General features: G+C 40.9%; 3 protein-coding genes across 7 annotated transcripts in view; 1 reads left to right on the top strand and 2 right to left on the bottom strand.

The window, feature by feature from the left end:
* The window catches only part of dxo (decapping exoribonuclease), a 23,111-nt gene extending 21,806 nt beyond the window's left edge, over positions 1-1,305 (bottom strand). The window contains exon 1 of one of the 2 annotated variants that reach the window (XM_047017356.1): positions 1,219-1,305. The gene's annotated coding sequence lies outside the window, so the exon portion shown is untranslated. The remainder of the gene's footprint in view (positions 1-1,218) is intronic. The other variant, XM_047017355.1, reaches the window with a different exon arrangement.
* LOC124465526 (serine/threonine-protein kinase 19-like) lies at positions 1,272-4,551 on the top strand. Of its 4 annotated transcripts, none has more exons than XM_047017361.1 (7): positions 1,272-1,348; positions 1,539-1,624; positions 1,730-1,875; positions 2,016-2,251; positions 2,486-2,583; positions 2,758-2,905; positions 3,041-4,551. In XM_047017361.1, the coding sequence occupies exons 3-7, from the start codon at positions 1,768-1,770 to the stop codon at positions 3,084-3,086; spliced, it is 636 nt and encodes a 211-aa protein (XP_046873317.1). In that variant the 5' UTR covers positions 1,272-1,348; positions 1,539-1,624; positions 1,730-1,767; the 3' UTR covers positions 3,087-4,551. The 4 variants fall into 4 exon arrangements, with proteins under 4 accessions (XP_046873317.1, XP_046873319.1, XP_046873318.1 ...); XM_047017363.1 differs by having other exon boundaries at positions 1,310-1,404; XM_047017362.1 differs by having other exon boundaries at positions 1,312-1,404; positions 1,569-1,624.
* LOC124465527 (ras-related C3 botulinum toxin substrate 1) lies at positions 3,286-18,675 on the bottom strand. The gene is made up of 6 exons (XM_047017364.1): positions 18,316-18,675; positions 8,006-8,077; positions 7,379-7,496; positions 7,139-7,201; positions 6,654-6,813; positions 3,286-5,024 (listed from the first exon to the last, which is right to left on the bottom strand). The coding sequence occupies exons 1-6, from the start codon at positions 18,348-18,350 to the stop codon at positions 4,894-4,896; spliced, it is 579 nt and encodes a 192-aa protein (XP_046873320.1). The 5' UTR covers positions 18,351-18,675; the 3' UTR covers positions 3,286-4,893.

The raw sequence follows: 18,675 nt of genomic DNA, 5'->3' as shown, positions 1-18,675 counted from the left end.
TGACTTTGTGACGGGGGGACGACAGATTTATTTTGCTGCAGGAAGTTTCACCGTGGATAAATGTAAGTATAAATACATAAATGTAATTATAAATAAATAAATGTAAGTATAAATAAATAAATGTAAGTATAAATGAATAAATGTAAGTATAAATGAATAAATGTAAACACATGAAAACGTAAACATATATATATATACACACACAAATACATGTAACATTTATATATTTTGTGTCATTTATTTAAGCTTGTGTTATAAAATTATTTATTTATCCAAGTATTTATTTATTTAGTTTTGGCCCCTATAATCCTCCATAGTCGGGGTATAAAATGAGGCGGCAAAGCCACAATGGTTTTGAATGCGTGAGACTATGGCATGAAATTAGTGCCAGGAGATGGAGCTCTGTAAAAAATTATTTGTGTACTTGTAGAAAAGATTTGTAACTTGTAAAAAAAAGTTTTGTGTCTCTGTAGAAGGAGGCGGGATAACAGCTCCCAAAACCATCTCTAAGCCAATCAAATATAGGAAAGTGAGATTGTGAGTTTGAGACAGTTAGAGAACGTTATAGGCTACATAGCTCTTGTAACAACCGTACACTGAGTCTATCGTCTCAAACTGTTCGAAAATCATATTTTGGGCTTATTTGTATTGTTAAATGAAACCCATCTCTCCCGTATTCGTTAACACAATATATGCATTGAAGGACGGCAATAATTCCGATCAACCACAAAGATCCTTAAGATCTGGATGTGGAATTTGCTTTAACACTGTTAGTTATGCCATATTCGTAGTTGCCAGCAGATGTCGCTGTTGAGTAAAGGTTTCGAGCGTTTCAAGGCCCCGACTCCAATGTTTCAATTGTCTCGGTGTTTCGAAAAGCCTCGATTTGCCCATCACTATTAGCTTGTAATATTAATAAAGTAACGTTTGTTGGAAAACTAAAGAACTTGCCCCCACACCAGGCAAGGTTGCTAGATAGCATCGTTATAACTAGCTACATATACAGCTCATCTTTTCTTTCTAGGCGTAGTGCTAGTGCTAGCTAGCTACACTGGCTCGAACTGTGCTGTGTATTATTGTGTTAGCTGGTTAACTTGTGACTCGAGCTCCTACTGAAAACGTGATGAAAACGAGCTCCTTGTGAACTACATGGTAGTAAATATCGTCCTGTATGTGTCTGTACATTGTGACATATACAAGATTGGACTCACTACTTACCTCGAACAGTTCAGCTCGTAGTTAGCAGTAATTCCCGTGTGTCGTAGTTCTTCCTGGCCACAGGGTGGTAACACTCAGTTGCAGCATTCCAAACTTAAAGGCAGAAGAAGAGAAACTGTTGGTGGCCGAGGTTTGTTTTTGAAAAACGATCTCATTACTATAATTACCTAACCTTCCAGAGCAATGGTACGATCGTATCAGATATGTATGTGTAATTGTTTATAGATAGGCTACTAAATGAGCTGATATTGCATTGCGTTCTTTCAAACTGTTACTGACTAGATAGTTCTCAACCCACTTCTATCATTCGTTATGAATAGAAAAAGAGCACTTATATCGGACACTTTCAGAGTCAAGAAACGAAGAATTGGGACTGCGACGTTTGGAGCTGACAGTGATGAAGATGGTATGTATTTGATCATCTTGATCAGAGTTTTTTTCCACTCTAGAAGACACTTTTAATCTATTCTGTGTATTTAATTTTTTTCTTCTGTGTATTTGTATTGTCCAGATGGACCTCTTAACGTCAGAGCCTCATTGCAGTACCTAATGACTCTCTTCCCTCGGAAGCTCTTCAATGACAGCCTGCCTCAAATTGTCCTTAAACACCAACTCTACAGCATGCACAATGACAAGACTTTGGTGGACCGACAGTTGGCAAGCAACAGACGATTTCTCTTAGAGCAGTTCACGTTTGGTTTAAAGTCACAAAACCCAAATTGTGATTGTGGATCAATTTAGGTTTTATTACAACTCAAGAAAACCACTTCTCATAATTTTTTGCCTCTCCTTTACAGAGTGAATTGAGGGAACAGGGGGAGCTTCTGATGTTCCAGCTAGGCTTTGACGCAGATGCATTTGGACTGGTGTTCACGACAGACTACAAGGCCAAGGTCTTGACAGGCGAGAGGGGAAGAGTGACCCAAGGGACAGTGGAAAAGTTTCTAGAGAAAGTGTTGCCTGCCTGCTCAGACCTTAGCTTCAACAAAGACAAGATGCTGAAGGAGTTTCTTTTCACAGATTCAGAGATAACGTATGAAAACAATAACGAATGTACCCTTTACTTGGAGCACTCGTTATTACAGGGATATTATTTTGGGCTTTTTTGTCTGTCTTAAATGTGTTTTAAATAATTTAAAATAAGTAGAGGTGTACCATTGGCACACACTAATAAAAAGTAACTTTTAAAAGTTTCCATTAGAGAATGTCTGACTTCTATTTGTGTGCTTCCACTTCTAACACATCTCTCATCATTCTTACCTTGCAGGCAACTAGTGAAGTCAGGGGTTTTGACTGTGAGAGATGCAGGCAGCTGGTGGCTCTCCATTCCAAACTCCGGCAGATTTACCAAATACTTAATACAGGGTGGGTGGTGAAAACACTAGTTATGAACCCTTGACTATATGATTACCATTGTCCATAGAAAGAGCACCCCAATAAATACCCTTTAATATACTGTGTGACAGTATAAATTCTGTAGTTCTTTGCTAATTGAGCATTGTTTCCTAATCTCTCTTTCAATCCCCCTTCCCTCCCCAGGCCGTAAATCTGTACTTGGAATGGTCAAGAAATCCAAATATAGCAAAATCTTAAAGGCAGACCTAGAGGAACGACGCACAAACTCACAGGTCAAATTCCAAATGAAATACCACATCCATGACATCATTGGTGCAGAGCTCGTAGAATGGTGAGACAGGATACTGTGTTAATATTTCTATAGACATAATATTATGAATTAGAAAAGGGTACTTGTAGTTATTGTCTGGGATATTATTAAATGTATATGTAATGTTGGTTTTTGTGTTTTTTTTTTTTTTTTTAGTATACCAACAACTTCAGGAAAGCTCTTACGATTTATTGATGCCTGAAAATCCGTACTTTTGCATCATGGCCACCAATAACGCAACTGATCAGATACAAAGTGGGCATTGCACATTTTACTTCTAGTGGGCTGTGGTTTGTTTATATTTATTGCCATATTTGGAGTGTTTGATTTGCCTGTTGTAAAATATTATGGGTTTATAAAATGTAGTTGTGAAATAAGACTTCTTTTTGAAAAGTGATGGATTTAGTCAATAAAAAGTTTTATTAAAATGTACTGGCTTCCTCAAAAAAAGTGTCAATGGCATTATCCATAAAACCAAAAGGTCACATTGGCTAAAAGAGGAAGTACAGCCCGATGCCTGAATAAAACAGTTAACCTCATTTACTTTTAACCCTCGTCTAACATTTCAAATATGTAAATATGCAAAAATATATCAATGTAGCAATTCTACTTCTTTAATCTGTTGCATGCTAAAAGCATTAATTACAAATATATCTAGACTAAGTGAGATTAAGGTAGTGTTAATCATTTATAGGAGGTACTGAACAGTAATATTCGAAGTGTTAGTTTCAAAATACAGTGAGTGATGTGTAACTTCTGAGAATAATGAAGCAAATAGCTAATTCACATGGTTATAACCAAGGATGATTATAGATTATATCATTTTTGAGAGTAGCTTCGTAAAACCATTTAGAACTTGTGATTTAGGTGCCTTCCTTCCTGAAGTTTGTTATGCAGTACAGATGCTAATGCAAATTGTACATGTTTAAAAAAATAAAAATAAAAAAGATACCCAAACACCATTTAAAGGTGCCCTCATTTAGTCTCTTTATACCCAAACAGTCCTAGCATCAAATATCATTGTAAAGAGTTACAGGCATTACATTTCGTAAACATTTCAGTTTAAGCTAAACTGAGAATGTTCTATAAGGGGTGGCATGTTTTTGACTGACAGTTAAAATGTGCTGGGGGGGATATTCTCTTGGAATACTGCACGACAGGCCTTTTGGATGACTTAACAGCACAGTTGGCACAAACGGCACAGTTGGCACAAACACAAAGCAGACATGTTGTTCGATTTAACCAGTCATGAGTTGCCCCAAAATGTATGTCATCGTCGTCCCCCCTGCCTCATTGACTTTATGATACATGGACTTATGTGACTCACTGTGCTCTAAATGGAAACGTTTGTCACCTTTAAAAAGCTGTGTGGAACATCAGGATTACGGAGACGAAAGACAGCCTCTTCAACATGTTGCTGTCGTCTTTAAGGTTCCTCATTTATGAAGTCTTTTACATACTGTCTCTTACAAACTGTAAATGAATACTAGGACATTTTAACCACAGGCTTCTGTGCATCTTGCCAAACTTTTGCTGTACGTTTGAGGTGTAAACTTCAAGGAGACACAGCAAGTGCCACTGCTGTCTGCTGTGTAATTGTAAAACTCTACAACTTTTAATATATGCAGAATGCATTTTGGCAACAAGGCTTTCCACTCAAAACAAAACTAAAGACTGTAAACAAACAATAGTAACTACCAGTGGAAGAACACAAATCTAAAAACTTTCCATGATCATGTTAACAAAAGTTCAAATCCATGAAGGCCTCAGGAATTTATTAGTGTACATCTGTTTGTTCATTGTGTTAAATGAAAGGACTGGGGACTCAGATTCAGCCCTTTTCGAAAACCCAATTTTACAAAAGAAAGCGTTATGTGTTAGAGCATGTAGCCAAGAAATAATTTGAAGTAAATTGTTTTTGTGTCTGTGTTTCCTGTATCTCCCCCTTCACCCTCACCCACCCCACTGAGCTAGACCCCCAGTCCTGATACCTCCTCTGTAGGGGAGTCTTAGAGCAGGGAGCACTTTCTCCTCCTCTTCTTCACGGGCGGGGGGCAGAGAACGGCCCGTATCGCCTCGTCAAACACCGTTTTCAGGCCTCGCTGGGTCAGGGCTGAGCACTCCAGATACTTGACTGCCCCTTAGGAACCAGAGAGATATTTACGGATTTAACCAAGGTTTCATTACGGTCCACAAAACATTACTATCACTATCCCACTGGGAGGAGTAATACTTTTTAAGACAGAGATTACACACATTTACATTTATTCATTTAGCAGACGCTTTTATCCAAAGCGACTTCCAAGAGAGAGCTTTACAAAGTGCATAGGTCAATGATAATAACAACAAGATAGCCCCCAAAGCATTGCGGGTAGCCAAAAACAAGAAGTACACATTGTGAACAACCAAAAAATAAGTGCTAAAGGGAAGAAACCATAAAAGCATGTAGTTAAGCAAGTTACAATTACACAACATGAATCTCTAAGTGCAAGTGTACCTGTAGGAAAGCAATAAAAAATTGGATTAACTAAAATAGAATACAACAGTTTAAATCAGCTACCACTAACCAACAATAGCAACATCCTAAGCAAGAGTCATTGTGATCCTTGGGGAAACTAGTGTTGGGTTCAGCAAACCATTCCTAAGTACCGTTGTACTCCCGGAACAAGTGCGTCTTGAGCCTTCTCTTGAAGGTGGAGAGACGGTCTGTGTCTCTGATGGAGGTGGGGAGTTGATTCCACCACTGGGGAGAAGAGCTTGTGTTGGGACCGGGTGGTCTTGAGCGGTGGGACCACCAGGCGGTTGTCTGAAGAAGACCGTAGGTGGCGGGTGGGGGTGTAAGGCTGCAGGAGAGACTTGATGTAGTCGGGTGCGGTCCCGTTCACTGCTCGGAAGGTCAGTACCAGGGTCTTGAATCTGATGCGGGCCGTTATGGGTAGCCAGTGGAGGGAGATGAGGAGCGGGGTAACATGGTAGCGTCTGGGTAGATTGTAGACCAGGCGGGCCGCTGCGTTCTCAATCCTCTGAAGAGGGCGGGTTGCGCATGCTGGGAGACCGGCGAGCAGCGAGTTGCAGTAGTCCAACTTGGAGAGGACAAGTGCTTGGACAAGCAGCTGGGTGGAGTGCTCAGACAGGTATCTCCTGATCTTCCGGATGTTGTAGAGGGTGAATCTACACGACCGGGAGACCGCAGCATTGTGGGCCGTGAGGGAGAGCTCGTCATCCTTGGTAACCCCAAGGTTCCTGGCAGAGGATGAGGGGGTCACCGTCGCAAATCCCAAGGTGATTGAGAGGTCGTGGGAGATGGAGGGTTTGGCCGGGATGATGAGACGTTCCGTTTTGGCAAGGTTCAGCTGGAGGTGGTGCTCGGTCATCCAGGCGGAGATGTCTGCGAGGCAGGCCTCAATCCTAGCTGAGATCCCCGGATCAGTCGGGGGAACGACAGGTACAGCTGCGTGTCGTCAGCGTAGCAGTGGTAGGAGAAACCATGGGAGGTGATGATTGGTCCAAGTGAGGTGGTATACAGAGAGAAGAGGAGGGGTCCAAGGACGGAGCCCTGTGGGACACCCATGGAGAGCTGGCAAGGGTCTGACAGTTTGCCTCCCGAGGAGACCTGGTAGGATCTTCCCGACAGGTAGGATGAGATCATAGAACACATACATAGAAACAATTCTTTATATCTGTACATTTTCACTGCATAAAGTTGATTCAAAAGGTCACATATATGACCATTGAAACATTACTAAGTAATCGTTACGGTGACACTAACCAATCTCCTTGGCCATAGCCAGGCCTTGTGGGTAGGTAATGGGGGTGAGCTTCTTCTCCTTGAGCTTCTCAATTGTGTCCTTGTCATCCCTCAGGTCCAGCTTGGTGCCCACCAGGATGATGGGTGTGTTGGGACAGTGGTGGCGAACCTCTGGGTACCACTGCAGTAAAACCATGTTACAAATCACTCAAATAAGCCACTCCCTCGAATCGCTCGCATAGTTTGTTTATGACTCTTGACTGACAATGTACAATACACTGCACATGCGCAATACGTAATTGTAATAATCTACATTGTTAAATAAGAGTCATTCAATTCAAAGGGCATTCATCTATGTTTACTTTAACGGCCCATTTATGCACAGCTACAGAGAGTGCAAGGCTGTTACATCATTCAAAATCATATGGTACTGAAGCACAGGTCTGTGACTGGCGTGACAATAAGTTGGGAGAGGAGTTTTCATGCAACTGAAAAATTGCCTATACCTTGGCACGGACGTTCTCAAATGAGGCAGGGCTCACCAGAGAAAAACAGATCAGGAAGACATCCTGTTGAGTCAAAGAGGGTACATCTCAACACCAAAGCCCAGAAAACTTTCTTCTCATCATTACACGGTATCGGGGGTTCTCATCTGAAACTCCAGTGTTTTGTTAGCCCATCATTAAAAGTAATTTTGATGACATACACATTTCAAGAAAGAGAGTTTACAAAAATTGTCATCTCACAGTCTGTGGGTAGGACAAAGGACGAAGTCTGTCATAATCTTCCTGTCCTGCTGTATCCCAGAGACCCAGGTTGACCGGCTTACCATCCACCATCACATTGGCAGAGTAGTTGTCAAACCTGTAAGCGAGTCAGTGGAAATGAGTGTGAGCATGAAACATTTTAATAAACTATTGAATTTGAGGAGTACAGATAATTCCACAAGTACATGTACAAGCAAATAGCAGTGTTTCTGCCATTTGCATTGAATGTTCACAAAAGTTTATATAAGTACTCACCTCTTGCAAATGTTTTTGTTTTTTCATATTGTGAATGACCCACCACATTCCCTTCATGAAACAGATCTAGAGGCTTCTCAAAACCAGTTTCTCAACCAGTTGATACTGGATGTCAACAGACACTCCCGGGTCTTAATATCTGCTAAAAGTCTATCTGGATTACCCCGCAATATTACCTTGAGCAAGACACATACTGTCAAACCAGGATCTTAATTCCAGGATCCTAAATACTCTATTCGCACATATGAAACATTCCCCCCATGCCTTGCATAATATAATTGCATGGGGAAACACCGTTTATGGGAAAGGGTGGGGAGAGGTGTGGTGCAGTGTGGTGGTAGGACTACTCACACTGTGGGAATGTACTCTCCTGGAAAGGCATTGGTGGTGTAGCTTATAAGCAGGCATGTCTTACCCACCGCTCTGGACAGGAGGGGAGAAAGGAAAATCAATCAGTGTCAACAAGACACATAAGCTTATGGAGCTAATTGATCGCAGTCCCATACACGGTGTGTAAAAGTATAAAGACAACTGAAACATATTTGGATCAGCACACATCGCTTCAGTTAAGAAAAACTGCATTAAGGTCTAGCCAATGCATGATAAAACATCTGCATTCAAACAATATAAATATATGTGTTTGATCCCCCCCTCCTACTTATGCAGTGTTTCTTTTTTTTTTCTTCCCATCCACCTGTGTGTGTGTGTCCTTAAACTGACAAGAAGTGGAGTCAGTGCTTAAACAGCTGGAATGTTATGGAGGTCAAGCACATCCCTGCTGTTAAAAAAAACAAACAGTTAACGTATTGGGCAAAACAGACCATAGAATAAAACCTTATCTCTTGATGTGTAAAACTCATGATAGTAAACAATCAAGTTTTGTGGACAAGAAACAAACAAACCCTTGCTGACACGTGATCATTAAAAGCTACCAACTGCTTAATCGGGTAACCTGGCATCAAACGATTGTATTTACAAGGTTGGCAAACTCTGGATGGAAAGTGAGATGACAAACAACGTCTTGTAAGGCACGCCTAAATGCCCTGGAATGGTGGAATGACATCGCTCGTTGAGGACATTGGGGTATTTATTATTGCCTTACAATAAGACACAGAACCTTCCTGTAGCCCAGATGTGTCAACGGAGAAAATAAATAGGAAAAGATTAAAACATTTTTTTTAATTAAATACAGAACCAGGTGGAGTTGAGCCATGTCAACAAAATCGACTGTCAATATTTTAGGTGTTGAAACTAAATACAATAGGGGTGGTAACAACACAAATCGTCCTGTAGCCTAAGCACAGATTTGCCCGATCTGCATAAAAAGTAGTAACCGCTGCGATATATGGGTATCCAAAAGAGTGATCATGGCTGACTTGCTCTGGCATGGTATACCAAAACACCATGGACAAGAAAACGATATCACTCATAACTCACTTTGCTAGCCTGTATTAAACATTGGGTATGTGTGTTACGGTAACTGCAACGCGTCAGGCCTAGGACACACTGCCTGCGATCTTCTGCAAAGCGCCTGGAAGCGCCGCCTTTTTCTTTCGGCGCCCATGTTATCAAATGGGGCCGACCACACTGGCTTCGCAGCGCTGCGACTGCCGGGGATCGTTTCGGCAGCTCGTTTAATTTTTTCGCGAGACGTTTGCGAAATCGGCTTCAGGATGATAAAGACACCATATTATTTGATATTTGAATACAAAACCATGTTTCCAGCGCTTGACATTAACATTTTTGCTCACCAGCCACTGTGGCTAGTGGTTTTCCAAAGTTTCTAGCCACTCAGCAATTTCTCTAGCCACAATTGTGTTGTTGGGAAATTACGTTTTAGTTTATTAAAGTTGACTACGGTTTGCTACAATTTACTTGAAGAATTCGATTTATCCTTTCAAATATAAATGACCATTGTAAACAACCCAAATCAAGACTACATAAAACGTATGTCACCAAATCAAAGCTCCTTATGTATGAAAAAATGCAACGGATTAAGACAAAGACAAAAAGAGTAGTAGGCTAATTGCACATAACGGGGTGTAAACTAAAGATGTATTGAAAATATATGCATGTTTTCTAAGATTTTACTACGGTGAACATTTGTAAAGTTGTACACTTTATAATTATTTTTTAAATATTACTTGAGGCCTAAGTACAATATTCACTCTATATAAAGCCTAACTACACAATGTTGGTAACGAACGGCCGTTCCATGTGGTTACCCTGATAAAAACTAATGGAAATAAAAGGATTTATCTGTTGAGCCAGCATGCCCGTAGTTGTTTGTTTGAGAGAAACGAATTGTCACGCGTTGCACACAACATCAGCGAGAAATTCGGAGTTGGACAACCTAAAATTAATTCTCGAAGTTGAAAAGCACAGGGTGATGTATGACACCCAGCACCAATTTGACAAGGACAACGTAGATAAGGATCAATCAGTAGCGGTTAGAACCGAAACTGTACTGTAGCGAGTGATACGTTCCAGTGGAGCGAGTGGTACGTGACATTGGCTAGAGGTACATGCCAGTGCCTTTACTGCCACGTGACAGTGGCACATTCCAGCGCCTCCACTGGTCCTAGACAGTGGCTAGTGGTACGTGCCAGTGCCTCTCCTGGCATATGACAGTTACTGTTCTGTTGATAGTAGTATGCAAGTGTCTCGTGGCAGTTGCATTGAGTGTCTTGCAGCTTTTGTTTACTGTCGTGTAACTGCCCCGCGGCCATTTTAGAATAGGCTATATACTTGTGTTTATTAAATATAAGTTAATCTGTTTGTGCTAACAGACTCCAAACCATACTTTTGATGTTTCACTACAAGCTCACCAAACAAAGTAGTCGATTTAGACATTATCAGAGCCTGTTTAAGGAGAGCCTTGCCACTCCCCATTAAGCCCCATTGTACCGGATTTGGCTGCAGTTCCATCTGAGTTCCACTGGGGGTGATCGCGAGCGAGTGCATGTTGAATGGGAGTCTATGGAGCTAAACGGCTAAATGTGTCTAATGTTTCGTCTGATTGTCGTTGAGAAATCTCCAATTTGATTGTAGTTTTTGCATGTTCAACATGGATTATAGGTCGAAAGTTGAATGAACGAGTACCTATGTCCTTTTGATTTCTTACAGCGTGAGTCATTGTTGCCCATAACACGCTAGCATTCTGCTAATGAATGCTGATTATGGTGAAGGACTAATACGACCAGAGCTCCTGCTTGATGGCATCGGAAGCGGAATCAGAATGTCAGAGCATTGGCAACATCATAAGCAAGTCAAAACTCTTTCTAGCATGTGTATTGACAGGGAGAGCCTAACCTGTCAGCTGTGTTGTCGATGCCTTGAGAGAGAAAAGGAAGTGACCAGAGCTTGCCGTAAGGCAGTAGTTTTGGTCGTACGATGTGTATGACGTCAATGACATTTTCAAAGGCTTTTTAGAACAGAAAGGCGACTTTAAATCTAACAGCCAGCAGTGTGTATTTTTTGGCCTCCCCTTTCGAATTCAAATTACTAGACAAAAAATTATATCCTGAGAAAAGTGGATTTTGAGGGGTATAGCTCCATAGACCTCCATTCATTCTGCGCCCTCACATGGAACTGCTACCAGTTCAGAGCCCGGAAGTTTCCCGAGAGTGGTAGTTTTCCCTATATAAGACATTCTCTGACATTATGTTGCATATAGTGTAATGGTGTGACTGTAATGTAAAGCAGAATTTAGTACACATGTAATAAATTAGTACCAAATTATTCTACTTAGAGTAACTGAATTTAAGCGTGCACATGAGCCACCATTGTAGACGCATCGTTGTGTTGTTTTCAGCGCCTCCTAGTGGCGCATATCATTAATTGTAATAACTGAAGTCAATAGGTAGCCACATTTGCATTTCAATACTCTGAGTAAATATAGTGGTTAATAATGGTTAATTATTTTCATATGAAGAACCATGTAAATAAATGACACCCTATGATTACAATTCAGACTTCGGTTATTATAAACAGTGGCGGCCCGCGTAAACTCTTCACATCATGAACATTTTACTTTCAGGGTATTATACATATTATACAAACTCTCCTGGATACATATCTGTTTAAATCGTTCAGATATCTTTATCACAACTGAAGTTGCATCATTTTAAAGTCAACCTGTGTCAAAAAGTGAGAAGGGAGAAAATCCTTTGTTTGTAATCACGTTGTGAATAAATGTCAGTTTAAGCAGGGGCGAATCTAGGTTCCCACTTTTGGAGGGGCTAAGCCCCTAGATAAAACCTATAATTTTTCCTGTGACCCAGCAAAACTAGGGGCGTCTGGGGGCATGTTCCCCGAGAAGACATTTAAAAAAATATCCTTTTAAATAGTGTCCTCTTGTGTGTTTTAGGAATTAACAAATTTAGATTCAAAATATAGCTGCAAGCAGCAATGAGGTGTCCAAACCGGTTAAGCAGGTAAAATGAATGAAAAACATTTTAGAAATCCTCAGAACAGGGTTCTGAGTAAATGCAGCTTGCGGGTATTTACTCATTTCTGTATTTTCAGCAATTTTTTAAAATTAATTTCAGCTTTCCAACGCATTTTCTGCAGGAAATGCACTTTCTAGTTTAAATAAATGTTCTTTTATATAATTTTCTATAATGCTGCACACCATATACAGTATGTATACATATTTAAATGTTTCCATTGCTATTCTATACTTCTATTAGCTACGCTAGCTTAGTTATAGAATCTTCAATTTTCAGCCAAGGTCAAATCATATAATATGACAGTGTCAAACATCAGCCATTCTGTTAAACAATTAAAATGCTAAGTTCAATGATGGAATAAAAATCGATATGCTCAGTTTAATAATGGGTTGACACGACAACCAGGGCCGGATTAAGACATTTTGAGGCCTGGGGCTAATTAACAGGATGAGGCCCCTATATTGCCCCGACGCACATCATGACACGCACACAAACCCACGCCAGGTGCACTGACACACACATCAGTGCTTTAAAGTCCACAGAACCACTCTATAAATATGATCAGTTTAAATATGTGACTCACCATCATCACATCAGTGATATTAAAAGGTCAATTTTCTGCTCTTTCTCAATGCAAACTCATCAATGAGCTCTTCAAAGTTGAGAGGAAGTTGAAAAAAAAAGAAAGAAGTTGGCGCAGTATCGACAGGGCGAACAGCACCCCGACGTGAAGCGAAGGGGTTTTGTTTCGTCCTGTAGGGGCTTATTTTCCCAATAATGACCGGCGTTCTATACATTATCCATTACAAAAGAAACATTCTAATTTCTGACGCTTTCAAACAATGTACATTATCCCGCTTATTACACGGCTACTTGCCAACAAAAATAACTTAACACAGTATGTCTTTTTACAATGTATTTGTTACCATTCGTATTGTTGATCAGCAGAGAAATAGTTCGCCAAAGACGTTAAACTTCATAGACTTTGAACATTCTTTAAGCTTCAAATCAGCTGACGTCGCTAAGCAACAGAGTACGCTGGGGTTGAAAAGTTACCGGACTACTTGCGGAGTGCTACGAAAGACGTGAATCCGAGGCAAAAAGGCCACTTCCCTTGACAGCTGTCAAATGTGCATAGCAACAGTGTTGTGCACGTTCACACCTCTCATAAACTCGTTCAAAGTTCAGTTCATACAAGTCAATATGAATCGTTCACGTTCATAGTTCACCATTTAAATTCTGAACGCGTTCATAGTTCAGTTCATTTCAGTTTTAATGCTGAAATTGAAAATATAAGACTTAACTTGTTTTTTAACACATAGGGTGACCAGACGTCCTCTTTTACCCGGACATGTCCTCTTTTCAAGACCTAAAAAATGCGTCCGGCAGGGATTCCAAAAACGTCTGGGATTTCTTTTCGTTGGATGTTTGTGTTTCTCTGGGTCTTCTTCTCAGGGCGATTGACTGGGTTTTGGGGGTATTTCACACTGTTGCTTAAGGTCTCCGAATAGGGTATGTAACATTGGTTGGGTTGAAAATGGCCCGGGTGCTGTTCTATGCCCCCTGATAGATCCTCTGAAATGTTCCCAGGAAAAAACACTAGCTTTTCTCCTTTTATTGTATGCTCATTAATATTTAGATAAGCTGTGCGCTGATTGGTTGGTTTTCAACGAGTGAAGCTGGGGAGCAAAAACGCAACACAGCCAACAGCAGCACTCACTGAAACACCGAAGCTGTAGACTTGAAATAAAAACCCGCAAATAAATCTATTGTGTCTACACAACACTGTTTTCAACAGATTGACTACATATTATTTGAAATGATAGCATTACTTGTTTCCACTTCTGTTGTTGAAGCAAACTGGATTGACTTAGGTGGGTAGAACGTTAGGCTACAGTTTAGCAACCAAACCATATTGGCCGGGTTTCCCAGATTCGTTAAGAGCTTCTTAACTAATCTGGGAAACCCGGCCATATTGATTCTACTCGGCTTCAGTTAGCTAGCTCTAGATATCTTGCTGAAAAATAATATGACAAAGATCTGGACAAAGATGCATCGGGAATTGTAGATTTAAATAACACAAGTTATTTATTTGAATGAAACACACCCAGGAACATGAAACAACGTTAGCCCCATTGCCAATAAACTAGGCTAAATTATCACACATTCTACCTATGCTCTTGCGTGAGCAAGCTAAACTAGTTTACATGCCTACAGTTTAGGTGTTACTAGTAACAGTTACTAGCAATGCTACCGTATCCTATATCTAGCACTTGCCTTTCTCCAGTTCTTTCAAATAGATTATCTAGACCAGTGGTTCTCAATCTTGGTCCTCGGGACCCCCTGCCCTGCATGTTTTAGACATTTCCCTGCTCCAACACACCTGATTCAAATGAATGGGTCGTTATCAGGCCCATTTATTTGAATCAGGTGTGTTTGAGGAGGGAAACGTCTAAAACATGCAGGGCAGGGGGTCCCGAGGACCAGGATTGAGAACCACTGATCTAGACAGGCGTTAGCAATAAGCCAGACTGCCGTTTCATTTTCTGGCTATTTTTTCGGAAGCTTCCCTTCTAATGCCGACTACAGCTAGTCCAGCTAGTCATTTGATGTGTGTAGAAACGTATTTAGCATTCTACCTGGTATGCTATATACAGGACACGTTAGCATTGCTAATAACTGTTAGCACAACATCATACTGTCCTTATAGCTTGCGGTTGCAATGAGCATACGGTCGGAACAGCACCTCTTTCCAGGTTCAGCTTCCTAGCAAATCCTGCTTGAAATTGTCCAAGGTTGTCAAAACTGTCTTGGGTGAAATGTTCGGAGCAAATGAATGAATGAGTGTCGAACTTCGCCGGGATCTTCTCATAGACAACAGCAGCCATGCCTGTCGAATATTTGGCTCCTTGGGAAGACTGTGAGTGTTAGCCTTCCCTGTACAGCCTGGAACACAGCATTTACGACCGTGGTCTATTTCAATATCCTTGTTATAATTCAAAACTTTCTTCTTTGTAATTCCTTATAAGTACCCTACACAGAGCAGCGCGCAGCTAAACTAGTATCGGAGATCGACGCTACCTCGGGCTGGTCTGGATGTACATTTTGGGGTGTGACAAAGATCAGACAACAGACCAGAGCCAATAAGAGGGCGATCACCGGTCCTACGTATCATTAGCAGACGAGAAGTAGGTTATATTAGCATAAGAGTATAGTTCAGCAGCAGAAGAGTAGTACAGTTGAGAATGATTAGCAGAAGAGCAGAAAGTAAAAGACGATAGAGTATGGATGCTACCGGAGTAAGAAAGCGATTCCCCTGAACCCTGTTATGGTACACTGCCTTTTTATATTGCACAAGCACACCCCCACAAGTATTCCCCCGATTCACAATACATATCACAAATGTAAGGAATGAGACAGCTATATAAGCAGAGTGGTTGCGTAAGCTACCACTCTGTATCAGCAGTCATTTAATACTTCCATACACTTAAGCATTCTACCGCCCTTATACTGTTTGCAGAACATTACAAAGTGTGGTGTAGACCAGTACATCACAGTAAAACATATTTATTGTATGAAAATTACACAGTTCTCAAATACACATGTATGGTTTTAATGAATTAACACGATAATTAGACCATCACGTAGCCTTACAAAAATGAACGACATTGAATAATTAACGAGGCCAGTGTTTCCCACAGATTAGAAATCTAAGTGTGGCGGGGAGGGGTGGGGGTTATCAGACCGGGGGCGAATTATTCCTTCGTTAATAATTTGTTACACAGTTAATTTGTTAATAATTTGTTACATTAAATATTAATCCCAAATGATTCACACCTTCACAAATTAACAACTAACATATCATTTCTGCATTATGCATGTAGCAACGCTAGTGCTAAACAACTATTTAATTGGTCGGCTCCATGACGCCGAGTAAGTAGCTAGCTCTTGAGACTTCTCACTAAAAGAACGAAGGGGAAACTTCGAGTACTGTAAGTCGCTCTGGATAAGAGCGTCTGCTAAATGACTAAATGTAAATGTGAGTAAGGTACCTAGCGAAAAGTAGCCTCAACTTTCCTCGACTTTTAGCTACGGCACTAATGCTGAAGGCTCGCTGATATAGCTGTCGGTTTTACTAGAACAACATGTATGCATTGTTGCTAACGTGTGCTGACGTTGTGACAGTGTGCATATGTGGGAAAGACGCATGAGTGACAGAAAGACGGAGGGAGGACAGGGGAAAGGAAATGCAACTGAACGAATACGCTGCGTGTTTTAACCTAAATAGCGATAAAAAATTTTTTTTTACGAAACGCAATGTGTGGCGGCCGGTGTTGATTCTGTGGCGCACCGTCACAAATTAGTCTATGTGTGGGAAACACTGGAGGCTAAGTACCGCCAGAAACTACTGGTACATCGCATTCAGTTGGTTTAAACGGCTGCCATAATTTTAACTGACCACTAGATGTCACTGTGCTCTCCAATTTCAATGCGCCAATAGTTCGGCTCTTTGGTTCGGAGCAATCCGGAAGAAACCACCAAAACTTCACAAGGCATCGTTCGCCCATCCCTACGTTCACCTATCAGTCTGCCTTTATCTAGCCTGACGTTGTCACACATCATTCTAGTCAGAATATGAGTCTGAGAACTCTCCGTTGGGCTTTGACTACAGGGCGTGTTTCAAACGAGCCTGGAAAACAAATGCCTCTTCACTCAATTGGATAGATCTACAACCAATCAGAGCAACAGAGTATGTGACGTATGTTAAGCACCGCATAGTTGTTGTCAACAGAACTAAACTACAAGCAGACTTGAAGTATGCTTGAAGAATTAATACAAACGATTTTTGCCGGTGTTGTAAAATTAATTTAAGGGTAGGGAGAGTACTTGTTCACACGTCAACCTTTTTGAGCGAAACAATAAAGGGCAATGGATATACGAACAGGTTCTCCGTTTAGGATTAGCCTACAACTCCATCGGGGCCAGCTGATAAATTAAACTTTTACCGAATCCCGTAGGAAGGACGGCAAAAACATATTTTCCATTGACAAATGCCTTGATTGCGTCTCTCTGTTCCTCTTTCAAAATTAATGCGCTGTCGATGTCTTCTAAAACAGACTCGATGGCAGAATCATAACATCCCAGATCTCCAGCGGTAGCCATGTTTGTTCAAAACGAATTCAACTTAAACGCTCTTTTGTGACGTGGGTGATTACGTTACTGTTGATCATCTGTCCATCATCCTATAAAGCCCGCCCGGCAATTTAATTGGTTCGCCCAGATTCTGGTTTTCTGTAGTTGGTCCCCAATACGAGACCCTCCAGACCCAACTTCCCGACCAAATTTTTTTTGGGGCGGAGAGAAGTTGGGCTGGCAGCCAGGCTAGCCTTTATCACCAGATTTGTCACAAATTCACAAACATATTACTGGCGATTTTCCAGTCGGATCTCATATTTGCTGCGCTGAATAAACAAGTAGACTATAGGCTACGTGCGCACTACATTACCATTCACGACAAAATAAATGGAGACAAAATAAAACATTTGCAGGCTGGCATGAAGAGAGATTGGATGGCACTGGAGTAAAACACGTAATAATATACCAAAGGCCCATTGCTTTACACTGCGAGCTATTCTAGCTCATAGAACGTCATCAAATCAGTTACGTAGCTTACTTATTAATCACCTTGGCTTTCAGGTAACTTCTTGATTTGGCATCTTGATTTGGCTTTAATATGTTGTGTGAATTTGTGACGAATCGGGTGATAGAGGCAGACAGGTGAACGCACAGCTGGGAAACCAGTAGGTTTGAAAACCAGTTGGCTTGTAATACCGGGCTCAGGCTATTTGCTGGAATTAAAGGATTTAAACTGCATCCAACCCTAAAAATAGCGACGGCAAACAATTCCATAATTTAGCAGTTTAGCGCTTGCTAGTGTGCGATCATTATAACGAGTAATTTAAGCACAATTAAGAAGCAAGTCACACACAAAGTTTAACTGTACACATATAAAACTTTCGGTGATCGTTTTACGTTCCAGGAAATAGTTTGAGTCTATGCTCATTCATGATTTACTCACACGCACACACCTGCTTGCTACCTCTTAATATCATGATCAGTTAGCGTGAAGTTTAAAAAGGACATTAAATTGTATAATTAGATACACATGACTATGAGTAAGTAGCTAAAGCTGAACTTTTATCAACTTACCCGTCCCCAACGACGACACACTTTATGGCCTGCATTGCGTCGCAGAGGAGTCTGTCTGACCCTTTCGTTTACTAACGTTGTAGCTAACTGGCTAGCTACAGTAGTAGCTAGCTATTCAGTCTGTCTTTGTCCGAAATTAATCTTAGTTGCTACAAAACTCAGTAGAAAGTCTTTGAATAACGTGTCTGACTGACTTGTTGGTATAGCTTTTACAACTATTGTCGAATGTGTTCAGTTAGTCTAATTTAAGTTATTTTGAAGTTACTTTGCTACATTCCCATGCTTTCTCGGACTGGAAGTTTTGGAGAAAACTGCAGCCACCACCCCTGCTGAAAAAAATCACTACGGTGTAATCTAGAT

The sequence above is a fragment of the Hypomesus transpacificus genome, unplaced genomic scaffold (genome assembly GCF_021917145.1).
Source record: "Hypomesus transpacificus isolate Combined female unplaced genomic scaffold, fHypTra1 scaffold_52, whole genome shotgun sequence".
Classification (NCBI taxonomy): Eukaryota; Metazoa; Chordata; class Actinopteri; order Osmeriformes; family Osmeridae; genus Hypomesus; species Hypomesus transpacificus.
This window is presented reverse-complemented; position numbering and strand designations above follow the sequence as displayed.

Excerpts from the sequence above, each read along its gene's own strand:
- LOC124465526 (XM_047017360.1), top strand. The coding sequence starts at position 1,531 with ATGAATAGAAAAAGAGCACTTATATCGGACACTTTCAGAGTCAAGAAA. Across the intron at positions 1,625-1,729 it reads AGCTGACAGTGATGAAGATG|ATGGACCTCTTAACGTCAGA; the intron begins GTATGTATTTGA and ends TGTATTGTCCAG. Across the intron at positions 2,252-2,485 it reads TTCACAGATTCAGAGATAAC|GCAACTAGTGAAGTCAGGGG; the intron begins GTATGAAAACAA and ends CTTACCTTGCAG.
- LOC124465527 (XM_047017364.1), bottom strand. The coding sequence starts at position 18,350 with ATGCAGGCCATAAAGTGTGTCGTCGTTGGGGACGG. Across the intron at positions 6,814-7,138 it reads TTGAGAACGTCCGTGCCAAG|TGGTACCCAGAGGTTCGCCA; the intron begins GTATAGGCAATT and ends GTTTTACTGCAG. Across the intron at positions 5,025-6,653 it reads GGCTATGGCCAAGGAGATTG|GGGCAGTCAAGTATCTGGAG; the intron begins GTTAGTGTCACC and ends CTGGTTCCTAAG.